This window comes from Mustela putorius, unplaced genomic scaffold (assembly GCF_011764305.1).
Source record: "Mustela putorius furo isolate JIRA1106 unplaced genomic scaffold, ASM1176430v1.1 tig00537350_pilon_pilon_pilon, whole genome shotgun sequence".
Taxonomy (NCBI): Eukaryota; Metazoa; Chordata; class Mammalia; order Carnivora; family Mustelidae; genus Mustela; species Mustela putorius.
The window spans coordinates 12,731,362-12,749,465 of NW_025422471.1; the positions used below are offsets into that span (position 1 = coordinate 12,731,362).

Here is an 18,104-nt window from a genome sequence, read left to right on the forward strand (position 1 = left end):
GTATAAAGATTTGTTACATTTAAAGACTATTAATGCACCTTAGTCAGAACATATAAGAAGGTCCCAGTTGACCCTGTCTCCTTCTTGTGTCCTTTTGCAGACACTCTCCATTCACTCCAATACAGCCTTTTGGTCTTTAAGGATGTTGTGGAGGACAGTGACTGCCATCCTCCCCTTCCCAACCTCCCCCAAAACGTCAGATTCCTTAGATAATAGGCCAAACTCCATATTTTTCACTGATTCTATTCTTTATCAAAACTTTCATAGGTCCCTGATTTTACTAGGTACTGTATTACTAGGTATTGGTCTTAATCTAATAAATCTAATAAACTAAATTATGCTAAGGTACAAATTACTGAGAATTGTCTAATAGCTCAACTCACCTGAGAAAACTGTATCCATCAGAGGAACTAGAAAGGCAACCGTTTCTTACTTCAAGGGATAATTAGAGGAAGTAGAGATTTAGTCAGTCTGGTGGGAAAGCACAGGTCTGCCTGGTATTCTTTGTTTGGCCATACTGCCTAGTCTACTGCTCCACCACCTACTAATGAAGCTATCTGAGTTTACAAAGGCTAAGAAGGCAAGGAGTTCTGCCTGGATGTACTTACAGGTCACCGTGGATGAGTCCATAGATCTGTGGCATGCTCTGATGATAGATTCCTCTCAAAATAATAATGAGGAGAATCACCACAAAGGCTGGAAGTCCCCAACTCAGAAGGAAAAACAGCAGATATCGTCTCTCTGTGTGTTCATCGTTCATCACCAGTACATACCAGAAATTCACAGACTAAGGAAGGAAACAGAACAGAAAATGAGTAAGTTCTGGTCTAATGTCACAGGACACAAACTCACCTGGGCTGGACATAAAGTGTTATGGTCCAACAAAGGCTAGAATTACTTAATAATTATTTTTTTGTTTGTTTCTTTGTTTTTTAGATAATTCATATATTTCGTACATCCAAGAAATTAAGAATACCTCAAAAATCTTGAAACACTGGAAAATATTAATTGTACTTTTTATTTTCCTTAGTTTGCTTTATTTACAGCCATAGTCCTCTGTGATTGTTCTATGCATGTTGAAAAAACATACACTGATATTCAAACCTATTTCCCATGTGAACAGCTTCATGATGATAATAAAGTGAACAGCCCTTTGTGTCAGACTTTGGAAAACTTTTTAAAAGATTTTTATTTATATTTTTTCAAGAGTGAGAGAGAGTAAGTGCACGTTGGGGTGGGGGAAGGAGCAGAAGGAGAGGGAGAGAGAGAATCTCAGGCAGACTCCCCAGTGAGCACAGAGCCCGACATGGTGGTCAATCTCACGACTCCGAGATCATGACAGAGCTGAAATGAAGAGTTGGTTGCTTAACTGACTGAGCCAGTCAGACACCCCTGTTAAATTTTCTTAAGGCCTTATCATATGAGAGGGCTAGATACTTTTCCAGGGAATGGGTATATAATTGTGAAGAGAGCCCCATGTCAGTCCCCAGCAGAAGACATATATGAGTAAACAGAAAATGACTTCACAGAGACAAAAGTTCTGCGATGAGATAGGTTTTGTACCTATTTTTCCTTCTCAGTTTATATGCTCTTTTTTTCATTCATGGACTTGACAATTATTTATTGAGTGCCTACTAAATTTCAGGGACCAGTCCAAGCATGGGGGATATAGAAGTGAAAGAGATGAGGGAGGTATTTACTTTCCTTTATGTTAGTTTCCAAGGAAGTGGGAAAGAAGTCATCATAGAAAGAATGTATTTTATATTTATCATGTATTTTATATCCATTATTTCTTATTAAGATAAGAAATATAAAAATGAGGGACACCTGGGTGGCTCAGTCGGTTAAGCATCTGCCTTTGGCCCATGGTCTTGGGATTGAGCCTCACGTCAGGCTCCCTGCTTGGAGGGGAGTCTGTTTCTCCCTCTCCCTCTGCCTGCCACTCTGCCTACTTGTGCTCTCTCTCTCTCTCAAATAAATAAATACAATTTAAAAAAAAATATAAAAAGGATAAGTATATAGAGGGGAATGAGGGGACACATTAGATAAAGAGAATAGGAAAAGAAAATGTTCTTATTGGCCCCAAATCCCGCACTTCGATCCTACACCTAAGCCAAATCTAGAACTTACATATTCTGCCTTCTAGTGTTCTTTTTCCACTAGCGCACTTACACTTAATTATCATTTAGCACAGAAACAATACTGAATGTCATATATTTCACACAATGGTACTTCTCCACTAGATAAATCCCCCTTCTTAGTTTCTTATGGTGGAAAAAGTGTGAGTATAGATAAATTACATATATATACATACATACATACATACATATTATTCGTATATACATCAGAGGGATAATCAGTAGCAAGCAACAACAATCCCGTAGCTTCAGTTTCTTCATGTATACAATGAGGTTACTCTAAAGATTAAATGAGATATTATGTATGAAAGGCTGAGCACATAGTCAGCATAGGGAAATGTTGCCAGCTCCTTTAAATCTCCTATTAGGATGTCAGACAGTGTGAAAGACAAAAGATGAATAGTTTAAGAACAAAGTAAGCTGTGATATGACGGAAGCTCTTTCTCTGTGATAAATAAACATGCCTTATGTTCATGGAAAGGCTTTCAGGTGCTATTTATGGAGGCTTCTAAGTAAGACTCTATCTGGACCAAATCAGCCTTGAGGGATTAGTATTAACTGGGCTAAACAAGGGAAAAATAAAAATGTTTGGTTACTTGGAGATTTTTGTCTCTGAATTTTATTTCCTGTCAGCACTCCATATCTTTATGTATACCTGCATATATCTATAATTATGAGTAATTTGAGTTGTTGCTTATGTAAATTTGTTCTAACTTCTTTTTTGGATCATTAAATCCAACAGGGTTTTCCCCGTTCTTTCCATAATTAGTACAGGGACACACACCTAAGTAAGTGTGATTGTATCAAGTATCTAACACTGAGGTGATCAAACTGCCTGTCAGAGAATGAAAATTCAGGCAAAGAAAGGATGACGAGCCCATCTCCAAAATAAAACTGCTAATTATTTATTTTAAATAGATGTTTGTGTTTGTAACCATATAAGATGGTAACTCACGGGTGTTGTTGGTGGAAGTGTCAGAAAGCAGAGCATGGTAAATAACTCCTAAGTTGATTCATCATAATAGAGACTGGGATATTTCCAAAATGTCTGCCTTTACGAAAATGGACATTAGTTCCATCAGTTAGAATCACTCAACCTTTCAGCAATTGTTTGACCTTTACCAGAGACTCCGATAAGACTGAAACAAGTGTAACTGTTTGATTTGTACATGCACGGCTTCTGCTCCAAAGAGCTCAAGGCATAGTGTGGCTGAACAGTCAATTAAGCAAAACAAGTTCCTGTAGTCACCAGCTTTTGTTGACTTAAAAAAAAAAAATCACTTTTCTTCCCAGAAGAATCCAACCACTGAGGTGTTTTCTATTGTATGTTTTTTTTCTTTTTTTCTATAGAATTGAAATACTATGTAATTAAATGATGTCTAATTATTTTAGAAATACCATATGGCCCAAACATAAGATTTGTTTTGACTACCTAATTTCAAGTCTTACTTGAATTTTAAGTTATTTTAATATAATGTGGTAGGAATATGCCTAGGTCATGAGTTCTCCTTCTTAGAATCTTATTTCATCCCATCCCAACATAGGCAGAGTGGGTTCATGACTCTGCTCCTCCACCCACAGCTGATTTGATCTGGAGAAGTCTGCCCCAGGCTGGGCCAATCATGAATCACTGAATTCCATGAAATTCAGTGACAGTCTAAGCTGGTCAGCTGGAAAAAGAGGACATACAGACTTTAGTGACGGAGAAAGGCAGAAGCACAGTGGAGAGAAAGTGTGTTTATAGAGAATATGGTTCGTGGGTTCAGTAGTTATCCTATATGCCTATTATTCCTTTTATGATGTAAATGTTTGCTTAAATTAGCTCAATTTAGTTTTTCTTTATGTTAAAAGAAAAAAAGAAATTGACTGAAGTCTATATTGCTATTCAAAACCAGTGGAATTGAAACCACCAGTTACTACCATTCTCTAAACAGAGGAAACAGTGGAGCATTGACTATGTTCTTTTCCTTGTAATCAAGGTTCCTCTTTTGTAATCTAAGCCTATTTAAAGACCACTATGTTTGAATAATAATTTTATGCTGACAGACACATAGCATATGTGTGCTTGGTGTCTGTGTGATTATTCAGTGTTGGAGCTAATGAAATTTTGAAAACTCAATAGTTTAAAGGGTATCACTCTCACCCAGACATGATTCAAGTGGACTGGGCATGGCTCACTATTCACTGCCCATGTGATGTTTTTCCTGCTAAACACTAACTGTGAACTGAGAATGGTAATAGTTAGGTCTCTATTTACACTTCTATCTCTAAGCTTTAAAAATTTTGTTAGAACCATCTTACAGACCATCTCAAGACATCATCATTATGTAGTCATGTTACCTTTTTAACCAAAATATTATCCCTGGGTTGCCTGGGTGGCTCACTCAGTTAAGTATCTGACTCTTGATTTCAGCTCAGGTCATCATCTCAGGGTTGTGGGATCAAGCCCTGAATCGGGATTTGTGCTGGGCATGGAACCTGCTTAAGGTTTTCTCTGCCCCTCCCCGCCCCAACCCTCTTTCCTTCTCTAAAAACAAAAAAAGCAAAATACTCCAACTCCCCCAAAGTTGTCCCCCAATTTAATCAAGTACATTAATCCAACTTGACTATACTGTATACATGCAGCATACGCATTCCTAGCATTAATATAATGTAAGCTGAAGGCAAGCCCTAAAAGATTCAAAACTATTTTCAGTTTTAGCAACCAAATTAGACACTTCAAAAGAGAAAACTGAATAAAATGTTTTGCAGTGTCTAAAACTTGGTGATGTTACCACAGTCACATCTTTAATGTCACTTCTCAACACTGGTGCATCTGAATTCCACCTTCTTACTTCTGTCAGTGCTCACCACTGAAGGATGATGTATTTGAATTTGTACACTTTTCGCAATTACCAGCATTTCAAGATTACCTGGGTGAAAAGAGGCAAAGGATCTGTGCTCAGAAAACTATAAAGTACTCATGGAAGAAATTGAGGAAGACACAATGAAATGGAAAAATGTCCCATGCTCATGGATTGGAAGAACAAATACTGTTAAAATGTAATGCTACCTAGAGCGAGCTACACATTTTATGCAATCCATATCAAAATACCATCAACATTTTTCACAGAGCTGGAACAAATAATCCTAAAATTTGTATGGAACCAGAAAAAAGACCCTGAATAGCCAAAGGAATGTTGAAAAAGAAAACCAAAGCTGGTGGTATCACAATTCCAGACTTCAAGCTCTATTACAAAACTATAATCATCATGACTGTATGGTACTGACACAAAAACAGACACATAGATCAAGGGAACAGAATAGAGAAACCAGAAATGGACCCTTAACTCTATGGTCAACTAATCTTTCACAAAGCAGGAAAGAATGTCCAGTGGGAAAAAGAGTGTCTTCAACAAATGGTGTTGGGAAAACTGGACAGCCACATGCAGAAGAATGAAACTGGACCATTTCCTTACACCGTACACAAAAATAGACTCAAAATGGATGAAAGATCTCAATTTAAGACAGGAACCCATCAAAATCCCAGAGAAGAACACAAGCAGCAACCTCTGTGACCTTGGCCACAGCAACTGCTTGCTAGACATATGTGTATATATATGTATATATACATATATATACAACATATATATTTACATTTATACATATATATATATATTTTTTAAAATAATATAAATACTATACAGCCATCCAATAAAGGAAATCTTGCTTTTTGCAAAGACATGGGGCTTGGTCCCGGGACCCAGAGATCATGACCTGAGCCAAAACCAAGAGTCAGATGCTTAACCGATGGAGCCACCCAGAGCCCTCCATTTTAACAAATTTAAAGAAAACTACCTAATGATATTTGTGACAATTTCCTGTCATAAATACAATCTAGAGAAATACAGGAAAGGAGAACTTGAAGAGGTACACAATCAAAAGATAAACTTTCATGTAAATAGTGAACACTATAATGATGTTTTAAAAAACTTGAAAAGACATGGTAATTAGTGACTTAAGTTTTGACATGGTTCTAAATGGATAAGCTGTATGTTTTTGGCCAATATTACTTGGTTCTTCTGGGTTTCAATTTCTTCTTCTAGTAAAGGGACAAGTTAAACTGTAAGTTATTAACAATTTCCTGACTCCCAGTTTGTGAGTGAATCATTGTAGAAATTACAAATACTGAAATAAAAACACGAATGGTATGGATTTTGGAAGTAATACAGACCTTACAGATCATCTGACCACACAAATCCTCTCATCTAGAGATGAGGAAACAGATGTAATCAGAGGAAAGCACAGTTTTTTCATATGCTGCTTAGTTACAGAACTTGGGACAGAACACAAGTCCAAAGCTCTTCTGAAGACTGATTAAGATTTATTTCCATAGAGACTCACACAAATATTGAGAATATTATTTGCATGAGAGCTTCCTTTCCCTCTCTCATTACCCCCCACACACTTTATATGTCAGTGCAGATGCATTTTTTAATAAAAATGTGGACATTACCATTTCTCTTTTCCTTTCCATTTTTTTTTTTTGCTAAGACTAAAGGACAATTTTAAAATGTTTATCAGAATATAAATCACTCAAACATGACTGTGGCCTGTGATAGATTAATTTTTGTAAACCTCATATTGAAACAAATGAAGAATTATACAACTTGAGTTAATAATTTTTGTTGAATTTAATAATAATTTCGTAATTTGGTTTAGTTACTGATTTTACTCAGTTATATACTATCTTGCCAGAAAAGATTTTTGGGAGGCTCAATAACTCCTAGTGGAGAGCGACAAAGTTAATTGGTGCAAATTTAATTTATTTTTACATTTCAAAATATTTTATTTATTTATTTGCTAGAGAGAGAGAAAGAGAGAGAGCGCACAAGTAGGGAGAGTGGCAAGGAGAGGGAGAAGCAGGCCGAAGGCAGACACTTAACTGACTAAGCCACCCAGACGTCCCATTTGGAGCAAATTTTAAAATGTTACACGGAATAGTTTATGAGAGGAAGAATGCAACCAATATTTACTTTTTTTTCTTAAGTTAAACATAGACTGCTTGAACCCCATACATTTTTATACTATGTGGGATAAGATTGGTATCCAGCTTGTTATTTAATAATATTTGGTTATTAACCATGTCACCAGAAACCCTGGACTGATTTATAGTATCAAGTTTAGTCAGAGGTCATGGACGCTATTAATTTTGTCATTAACATACGTTCTTAGTCATTCATTTCAGAGAAGCGTCTAAGAAATATTATCACATGTCCTTGCTCCAGTTATCCTCTCTCTTAGCAATTTTTACATGAAATAAATTGCAAGGCTTTTTGCAGACCAGAGAATTCTGTATTTCCCGGGTATATCATTTTTATCTTGGTAATTACCCATCTGTTGTCCTCAATACCTTTGATGTCCTGTCCCACCACCCCCAACCTCCTGCCCCCCCACCCCGACTGCCTGCCCAATTGAGTCAGTGACAAAGGAAAAACATGGCTACTTTTAACATTACCCTTCTTTTTGCTATGCCCTGATACTAAGTGGCCTTTCTGCCAAGGAATAAATATGTATATTTGCCTCCACATAGCCTGATCTTACAGAAAAGTTAAGGCACAAGCTATAAATGATCAAGTATAATTGTAGAATGATTTCTACCTTTATTCCACCATTTAAAAAACATGTCCCTTAAGTAAGCTTTAGTTTCAAAATAAAACATTACACTGTTTCCATAAGCATGAAATCAACAAACTGCAGGAGCAATCTAAAGTTTGGATATTGTTCATAATTGAAGCAGATTGCTATATGATTTAGTGACAGGAAATGCTAATAAAACTGGGCCAAATAAATACACAGAAAAATTAAATTTCTATTTACCTATATTATATACAGATACCTCAACTTACTGTGATTTATTCCTTCAGGGGTTAACTCATGGTCTGGCAATCCATTTCATGTAAATGCTAATAATAAAGGCATAAATTCTAGGAATTTATTCTAAGAATATTCCATAAGTAAATAAATATTCAGAATGCAAGGATGTTCAAGGAAACATTGTTTATAATAGTAAAAATAACTGGAAGTAACTAGCATTTCAAAATAAACTGAAACAACCACATTATGGAATGGAAAAAAGTGTATCTGTACTTGGTGAATGTATACATATACAAAAACTTAGATGAACTATATATAAATAAGTAAAATATATACACACACACAAGAACATACACATATGTGCTTTTTACATATTTATAAACATTTGTATATTTGTGGAATATTTCTGGAAAGATATACAGGAAACCATTAACACTGTTTACCTTTGGGAGTAGGGTTGAGGGTAAAGCAGAGAGTTGAGGGTGTGTGAAATAGGGAGAAACAGATGTACGTTTCACTTTATATTTCTCTTCAGTGTTTGATTATGCTTTGTACCATTAGTATATACAATTTCTAAGAGGAAAGCAAATCAAAACAGAAAAGGAAATGAAAATAGAACAATAAAAACTAAGGAAATAAAGTAAACATATTATAACGAGAGTTTAAATTCTCGCTGTCAAACTTTCTCTAAGTAGACAAGACTTGCTATTTTTTAAGGAAGTGGGAAATGATTTCAGTAATTTCACAGTGATTTTATATGAGGAGCAAATAGAAGGATAAGTCAAGTTCCATGGCCTCAAAGGGAATTTGTGAGAAGTTTGCTTAAAAAAAAAAAAGGCAAAATAATCTGTTACTATATTCTCATAATGTGTGGTAGAACCTCCTTGTCAGAAAAACGGGAAGGCCTAAAGAAACAGTGAAGGCCACCAGTTAGAGATTCCGCGATGAGCCACGCATGTACTTCAGTAAAGAGGTTAGAGGTTATTTACACAGCTTGCTTTAGCTTCACAGCTAGTTGGTGTCTGCCTCACCCTAAGTCTCTCCCCACTATTATCAAGTAAATTCTTTTTTGGGGGAAAAAAAAAGAGTGTAAATTAAATTGGAAAACCAGAGTTTTCAACATGATTCAAAATCAATGAGATATGGGCCACACATATTTGTTTAGCTAGTAATATTCGGTACATATGTATGGCGTGTTGTATAGCTTGTGCCAGGCCCAATTCCAAGCTCTTTTCATGCACAAATTCATTTTATCATTCCACAATCCTCAAAGACAGGTACTGTTATTACAGATCTGATTATTCAGATAAAAATCTAGGCTCAGAAAAGTTACATAACTTGTTTACCAAAAAAATTCTTCTTTAGCTACTATAAAAATATAATCCAATTAAAGGTATATGACAGAGAAATAAAAGTTCAAGATAAAGTCATTTAAGTGCATTTTTTTTGAAGATTGAAGATACGATGCAAATCAAAATAAATAGTAATTCTGATATACTAAACCCAATGATTAAGTTAATGGTTAACATTTTGTCCTAAGTTATGCACGCACACACATCTATCAAATTCTCTCCTCCATACTGTTAAAAATATGAAGTAGAGGGGTACTAGGTGGCTCAGTTAGTTGAGCATCTGCCTTCAGCTCAGGTTGGGATCAAGCCCCAGACTGGGCTGCCTGCTGGGCGGGGAGTCTGTTTCTTCCTCTCCTCTGCTTTCCCCCAACTCCCTCCCAGCTTATGATCTCTCTCACCTGTCTCTCTGTCAAATAAATAAATAAAATCTTTAAGAAAATATGAAGTAGAGCCACCTGGGTGGCTTAGTTGGTTAAGCAACTGCCTTCAGCTCAGGTCATAATCCGGGAGTCCCGGGATTAAGTCCCACATCGGGTTCCCAGCTCCATGGAGAGTCTGCTTCTCCCTCTGACCTTCTCCTCTCTCGTTCTCTCTCTCACACTCTCTCTCTCTCAAATAAATAAAATCTTAAAAAAAAAAAGAAAATATGAAGTAGAATCACTAAAATGTTATTTTATTTTTTGAAAATTTTGAACCCTAATTGACTAGAAGGACTGGATTAACAGGGGCCTAATCTTTTATATAATGTTTTAAAAATGGATTCTACTTTTTGAAAAAAAAAAAAAAGATTTAGTAGACAGTATTTTATAAGAAGGAAAACACAGGTTGGTAAAGGAATAACCTCTTCCCACAAAATAACTTATGAGAAGTAACCTACTAGAATCAGAAGTTATTGAATTTTTCCCTTGTGGTCACACCACAAACCATGAAAAATGTGTGGTATACCATTTGAAATACATTAAACTTCAAATAGTTTTATTTACTGGTACTTTAAATAGTTTTCATAACCATCAGCCATACAGAAACCTAATTAGCTTACTAAATGTTCATCAGCCACAATTTTATTTACTGAAGACTGGAAAAAGAGATCTAGAGTATACCAGTCTCTATTAAGTTGGGTGAAATCTTATATGCAATCTCATCTAATGCTCCCCCAAAGCAGGAAAACATTTTGAAAGTTGGTCATTTCCCCCTATTTGAATGCACTTCACTGACTGGATGCTTTCAGCTTGTAGGAACAGCCTCTTCAATTCTGACAGTTTTAGAGGCTATCAAAGTTCTTAATTGAATCAAAATTTACTTTTTTCATTTTTTTAAAAAGATTATTTATTTATTTATTTGACAGAGAGAAATCACAAGTAGTCGGAGAGGCAGGCAGAGAGAGAGAGAGAGGGAAGCAGGCTCCCTGCTGAACAAAGAGCCCGATGTGGGACTCGATCCCAGGACCCTGAGATCATGACCTGAGCCGAAGGCAGCGGCTTAACCCAGTGAGCCACCCAGGTGCCCAACTTTTTTCATTTTTGACCCATTTGTTTCATTCTTCCTAATGGACCTGCAGTCCGGTCTTTCTTTCCTGTAGCATCCCTTCTAGTGTTTGTAGACAGCTATCACATCACTCTAAATTCACTGCAGGTTAGCTATCTCTAGCTGACTCAAAAGTTTCTTAAGGACTATTTTCAACTTTTCATCAGCTGGTTAATGCTCCTGGTGAAACATGATTTATGAAAGTGGTTATAGGGTCCCAAGCTTGTCTTGAACCTTTGTAGATTACAGTGTAAACCACGATGCCCTCATCTGCCTCTATGCTGTTACTAATGTAACCTAGGTCTGTATTGTTTTTGTAGTTGTTGTTTTAAGCAATCTGGTCACACACTTGACCACACTAAGTTTGTGTTAAATAAAATATTTCAAGTTGTTTACCTTAACCCCCATCAAATTAAGTCTGTTTCACTCTAGGTTTCAATCTGTCACAGCACTTTCTCTGTATTGATTGTACCTGCATCCCTAACCCAGGCAGCTTGCTGTTTTAGCTGTCCTTCCACCTCCGTATCATCTGCATACCTGATAAGACAGTTTCCTGTGTCTTCATCCAAGTCATTCATCAAAAACTGAGTAGGTCAGGGACATGGACAAAGTCCTGCACAACACTGGGGACCTCAGTCCAAGCAGATAAATAACATACATGCGGTACACACGGAAAGTTCAGCTTTGATAAACGCCTAAAAAATCTTGCAATCAGAGAATCTAGCAAATATTATTTTAATTTCAGCAAATATTACGTTTTATGTTATATCCTTGAGATTTAGCTTTACTTTTTTATTTGGGAGGGATTTTGAGAATACCATAAACTTTCCATAATTAGAGCTGTTTAAGACTTATGAAATAATAATTCTATGAGGAAGGAATTATTATCTTCATATGAAGATTTAGCAACAAAACTTAGGAAGAGCCAGTAACTTGATTAAGTTTACAAAGATAGTAGCAAAACCAGAATTCAATCCCAGATTCAGGGCTCTAATTATTGCAACTAGCTCTATTAACTAAATAACTCAGTGCAGTTCTCCCTACAACTATAATATCATACCTGGGAAACTATCCCTTCCATGAGTCTGTATGGTATTCTCACATGCTTTCATTACTGCTGTACAGTGGAAATCCCACATCCTTTTATTCAACAAGAAAGAAGAATGTGCAAATGACTGAATGCATGTTTATATAAAATAGTTCACAAGCATTCTAAAAAATATATAAAACTATTTCTATCATATGAAAGATGTAACAATACTACTACAAAGAAAGCATTAAAGGCAACATTTCCTTTAGTTGAACCATTAAATTGATGACATTAATACTACTGAATTGGATCCAACTTTCATATTTGCCTCTTTATCAAGCAAATCAGCATAGGACAATAAAGGGAATTTGGGATTTTAGTCAGAAAGGGGAGAGTTCAAGTCTCTCCCCAACACTTACTAGTTCCTCAGAAGAGTATACTAGGACTCTTTGGGTCTCACTCCATACTTTCTCCCCAGGTGATCTCTTCCAAAAATAACAGAGTCATATTCCAATTGTAAGTCAACAATTTTCTAAAGTATTTATAGCATAGGCTATATATAAATCTCTGCTCTGAGCTTTAGTCCTGTGTATCCCCCATCTCTCAAAGTCCCCATTGGAAGTCTCACACAGGAGGAACTTCGTGCTCCGTATGTCCCAAATTTCTCATCAACCTTCCTCCAATTTCCAGGGGTCATTATTTCACTTCAAGACACTACTGTCTATCCAGCCCCTCACACCAGAAACTTGGGAAACATCTTTGGTTCCACCTTCTGCACTCTTCTTAACCAATCTCTACATTCTATTGCTATACTGAAAAAGAAAGAAAGAAAGAAAGAAAGAAAGAAAGAAAGAAAGAAAGAAAGAGGAAGGAAGGAAGGAAGGAGCGAGCAAGAAAGGAAAAGAACAGAAAAATGAAATCTCAAAAGCTGTCCTATTCCCCTGGCTTCTTCTGCCAGTCCCAGGTTCACACTGCCTTGTTCTCCTGCCTGGATAAGCTAACGGTACTTAATTAGCACCGATGCCAACTCTTTTGTCACGAATTCACTACAAACAGGGAGATATTTCTCAAACACAAATGTTACCGTGTTACTTGTTTAATTCTATGGCCTCCCCTAGAACAAAGTTCAAATTTCTTGCTGTGGTTTACAGGCCCCACATCACAAGCCTCATCTTGCACCACTCCTTAATTTCTACCCCTTCTAGGTTTCTTCTCATTCCCCCCAATTCACTATAATTTCTGATGTTGTACAGCTTATAAAGTTTTCTTTCAATCGATCTCCTGGGAATGCGGTTATGGATATATGGAATCATTTCCATCTCAGTATGAAGAACAGCAGATAGGAAGAACACTCCATGCAGATTCACTGGACAGTAGGAGGGGGTGGGAGGAGGAAATGAGGTACCCACCTGAATGAGCATCCAGCTAAACTGGCAAAGATACAGATAATGTGTGATGGCAGCCACGGCCGAACAGCTCTCCTCTGCGAGTTGGGGACTTGCGTATGCAGACACCAGAAACACAATCTGTAAGAAACAATACCTGTATTTTAAATCATGCTAAAATCAATCAAGAATATTATGAAAATAAAACTTTCTCATCAGAATCTAGGATTCAGTGACTCAAAGAGAAAATAAGTTGATCTGTTGCTCAAACCGAGATAACAAACAGTCATCTAAGAATGGCACTACATAGACTTTCATGTTTCTTCCACTTATTTATCGGAATATAGTTGACATAATGTTACATTCGTTTCAGGCGTACAACTTAGTGATTTGACAAGTTTGTACACTATGCTGTGCTCACCACGAGTGCAGCTGCCGTCTATCCCGTTACATCGCTACTAAAATAGCGTTGATTACTTTCCTTATGCTGTGTCTTCTGGATTTTTACATTTCTTAGAAACAATGAACTATATGAAATTATGCTACACATTGCTCTGGTCTATCAAGAGATGATTTTCAAAGTAAACCCTGTTCTTATTACGAATGGACAAGAATCCCATGAAATACATTTATTTTGGCTAAGTAGAAAAAATAGACATTAAAAGTCAAAGCTAATAAGAAGGAAAAGAAAGAAAAGCAAAAACTCTGATTTTATCATCATCTGCATCTTCTTGTTGTGAAATAACAAGTAACAAAACAGACTTTAATTTAAAATTTCAAATCCTAGGATTACTTTATTCCTTGGACTTTTATTTTTATTTCAACTGCCTCAAGACTTTGGTCAAAAGAAAGCTTCACAATGAGGCCTTTCTTGACCACACTGTTTTAAGATTATACCTTCTTGGGGCGCCTGGGTGGCTCAGTGGGTTAAAGCCTCTGCCTTCGCTCGGGTCATGATCCCAGAGTCCTGGGATAGAGCCCTGCATCGAGCTCTCTGCTCAGCAGGGAGTGACTACGCCACCCCACCACCCCCACCCCGCCTACTTGTGATCTGTCTTAAAAAAAAAAAAAAAAGGTTATACCTTCTTTTCTTCTGTCCTTCCCACACACACATGATGCCCCTACCTCTAAAGAGATAACTCCTTATTTCTAATTTTTAAAACACTTATCACCTTCTAACATGCTCTGTAATTTGTTTATTTAGTATGTTTCTTGGTTATTATTCACCTCATCTACTAGGTTATCATCCTCACGAGGGTAGGATCATTGAATATTTTAGTCACTGATGTATCCCAATCACACAGCCCAGTGTCTGGCACATAGTAGATATTCAGTAAATACTTGTAGAATAAGTGAATAAATAAATGAAGTGAAACACTCTTGTGGGTTCTATCATTTTGTATTTTCTACAATATATGATTATTGTGTTAAATATATATTGTGTTAAATTTTATAATGATAACTGCAGATGGCAAGGGAAAATTTGGAGCAATGATCGTATACCGTAACTTCTCAAGGAATAACCTCCCTTTTTAGGACAGCAACCAAGTCTTCTTGATTCTATATTTTAATAAGCCACCACTGTGGCTGGAATATACAAATGTTTGATAAGTGATTGTTTAAAGAAAGAATGATTGATTCCAAAAAGACGAAGGGTGTTCCAAGAAGAAAACTAGCTGACTTATGCCTTAAAACCCAACTTCTTTTTTATTTTATTTTATTTTTTAAAGATTTTATTTATTTATTTGACAGACAGAGATTACAAGGAGGCAAGAGAGGCAGGCAGGGAGAGAGAGGAGGAAGCAGGCTCTCTGCGGAGCTGAAAGCCTGATGTAGGGCTCCATCCCAGGACCCTGGGATCATGACCTGAGCCGAAGGCAGAGGCTTTAACCCACTGAGCCACCCAGGCGCCCCCAAAACCCAACTTCTAAGAAGGGAACATAAGTAACTCTAAGTCTGTTTGAATTTTTAAAAATGAATAATGTGCTCAAAACCAAATGAGAACAATGGGTCAAAGTACTGCTTTTATCTTCAAATGAAATATGTGCCTACCCAATCTTTTTGTTCTAAAACTTGTGTCCATTAAATTTCCTTGAACACTGCTACCCAGTGGTAACCCTAGGGTAGCATCTCTGGGGTAAATTTGTCAGAATCTGGGGTGAGGCTTTACATGCTCCGAACATCTTCACTTTGCAGGGCAAGACTCACCATAACCACCCTACTTAGTTAAAGAAGCACTGAAATGTTAATTAATAAACTTATAATAATATATAAATCTCATGCCATGTTGAAATGACTCTTCCCTGGTGGAAATTATTGAGTACTTTCTGTACCAAGTAGAGAAGGGGGGGAAAAAAGTTTTTCTTTCTTCTTTTCTTTCTTTTTTTTTTTTTAAGCTGTAGACACTAAACTCAGTTTACTCTCCTGGAACTAATTTTTTCATCAGTAGTAGGAAGATGGAAAAGATAAACTTTAACGTTCCTTTCTACCCCAGGATTCCAGGATTACTTTTTAAATGAGAAGCATTCCTGAATCAAATTTTTGTTTATTTAGCCCTGGATTTGAAGCATTTGTAACGTACACTATTTAAAAAAAAAAAAAAAAAAAAGCAGAAGCTAGAAATTTATGTCACATTTCCTAACAGTCTGAAAAAATGAGTTCTCTGAAAAAATGAAGTCAACAAATTTGCCTTTCCAGAACATATCATAAATAGCTTTTCAATTATTAGAGCTTATTTTGAAAACAGGCTTAGATTTTCCTAGATCTTATCTTCTAATTTCTGAATTGTAAAATGTTCTGGATCATAAGTTTCCTTTTCCTAAATACCACAAATATTCACTGAACACTTTCACGAAAATACTAACAGGAAACACTAAGCACCCAAACTACCTTAAAAGCTGCTGGACATGCAGACTGAGAGATTCAGTGAAAGAAAGGGAGGGGGGGGGAGGGAGGGAGAAAGAATTTTAAGATTTTATATTCTTTCTTTTTACAAAGTGGAATCTATTTCCATAAAGGTTTTATAAGCATACCTAAAATAAATTTGAGCCTCTCTAATTCATTTCCTATAATACAGATTGCGTTGAATTTCATCTGGTAGTTTTGTTCTAATCAACCTGAAGAGTTTGCTGTGTAAAACAATGGTGTAATCCAAATTGTAATTAATATGCTTAGTTTTAAGCATTCTATGAGACTATTTATAAATGGTATGCTAATGTGAATAAGTCTTAGTCTCTTAAAAACCTTTTCTTTGAAACAAATTAGTACAGGTTATTGTTTGAACTACATTTACTTTCAGAATACAGTTTTAACACCCAAAATTCTCTCCTTAAGGTATGACTTCTTCATATTTTATTATGTTTTAACCTCCTTTTCTAAGTCATCAAAATGGCAGTTACAAATCTACTTTTGTAAACTATGAACATTCTTCCAGAATGATCTTTAAATTACAAGAAATACTTCCATATGCATAGGAGGAGATAGGTCAGCAAGAGAAGGTTGATTTGTCGCAAGGCACATTGCTATGACAGGATGAGCTAAAAATACTTGGGAGAACCAGCTATTACGTGTAACCAGGCACATCTGAAATTAAATTAAACTGAATTAAAATACAAACTAAATGATAAAGGAAAACAAAATGCCATCTTCTAGCATATTTAGCACATGTATCTTTTAGGCAGATAATGCAAATAAAAAATGAACTTTTACCATTGTTCCTTTACTCAAACACACAGAGATGACCAGGAAAAAGATAATTTTCACAGTCAGTTCTCTGGATGCATTAACACCATAACAGAAAAAAATTTTTTTTCAAAGGTTCTCAGTCACTCATGTATTGCTTCATTCGGTAAGCAGGTGAGTACCTACAACCTCCATAGCATTATGCTATGCATGTGACATGGACAACGCCGTGGCATGGCAGCAAGGGGCTGCATGTTTCCCTTGTTTCCTTGTGCAACCCACATACTAACAATGTGAAGTCATTACTGTTTTTATACCAACTTAATAAATAATGAAAGAGGATCTCATACTGGAACTAACTTTTTAGAGACATTAAACATATTCTAAAGTTAAAGTGGGATTCAAATCCTGTTGTTGTTGTTGTTGTTTTTTAAGATTTTTGTTTATTTATTTGACAGAGAACACAAGTAGGCAGAGAGACAGGCAGAGAGAGAGGAGGAAGCAGGCTCCCCGCTGAGCAGAGAGCCTAATGTGGGGCTCAAATCCCAGGACCCTGGGATCATGACCTGAGCGGAAGGCAGAGGCTTTAACCCACTGAGCCACCCAGGCGCCCCTCAAATCCTGGTGTTTTGATTTATATAGTGTTCTCTGTAGAACAGCATGCTGTATCCTATAGAAATAAATCAAGCACAAGTCTGCCTCAAAGTGCTGAAATTCTACTTCACTCTCTCTCAATCCTTTTGTTTTTAAAGATTCTATTTAATATTTATTTATTTGAGAGCAAGAAAGAGCATACATACATGGAGGGAGGGGCAGAGAGAGAGAGAGAGAATATCTCGAGCAGCCTCCATGCTGAGCACAGAGTCTGACAAGGGCTCCATCTCACAACCCTGAGATAATGACCTGAGCCAAAATCAACAATTGGACACTTAACAGACTGAGCCCCTCAGGGGCCCCTCTCAATCCTTTTAACCAATGGTTCATGAGCTACCAAAGGTTCATAATGACAATAGAATGCAATGCCAATAGAAAATACAATACTACTCCTATTTCTATGTTTGTATAACACATATAAATCTTAACTAAAGAGAAAAGAAAAATAAACATAGTTCTGCAGAGAGAGAGATATTCTGCTAGT

The 18,104-nt window shown here is 36.4% G+C and overlaps 1 protein-coding gene across 2 annotated transcripts in view; it reads right to left on the reverse strand.

Moving 5' to 3' along the window:
- ADGRV1 (adhesion G protein-coupled receptor V1) overlaps positions 1-18,104 on the reverse strand; it is a 546,992-nt gene that overhangs the window by 173,015 nt on the left and 355,873 nt on the right. The window contains exons 84-85 of one of the 2 annotated variants that reach the window (XM_004759095.3): positions 13,310-13,426; positions 609-787 (exon numbers count right to left, since the gene is read on the reverse strand). In XM_004759095.3, the coding sequence (XP_004759152.2) occupies positions 609-787; positions 13,310-13,426 (296 nt within the window). Of the gene's footprint in view, positions 1-608; positions 788-13,309; positions 13,427-18,104 lie in introns of those variants that run through there. The other variant, XM_045074447.1, reaches the window with a different exon arrangement.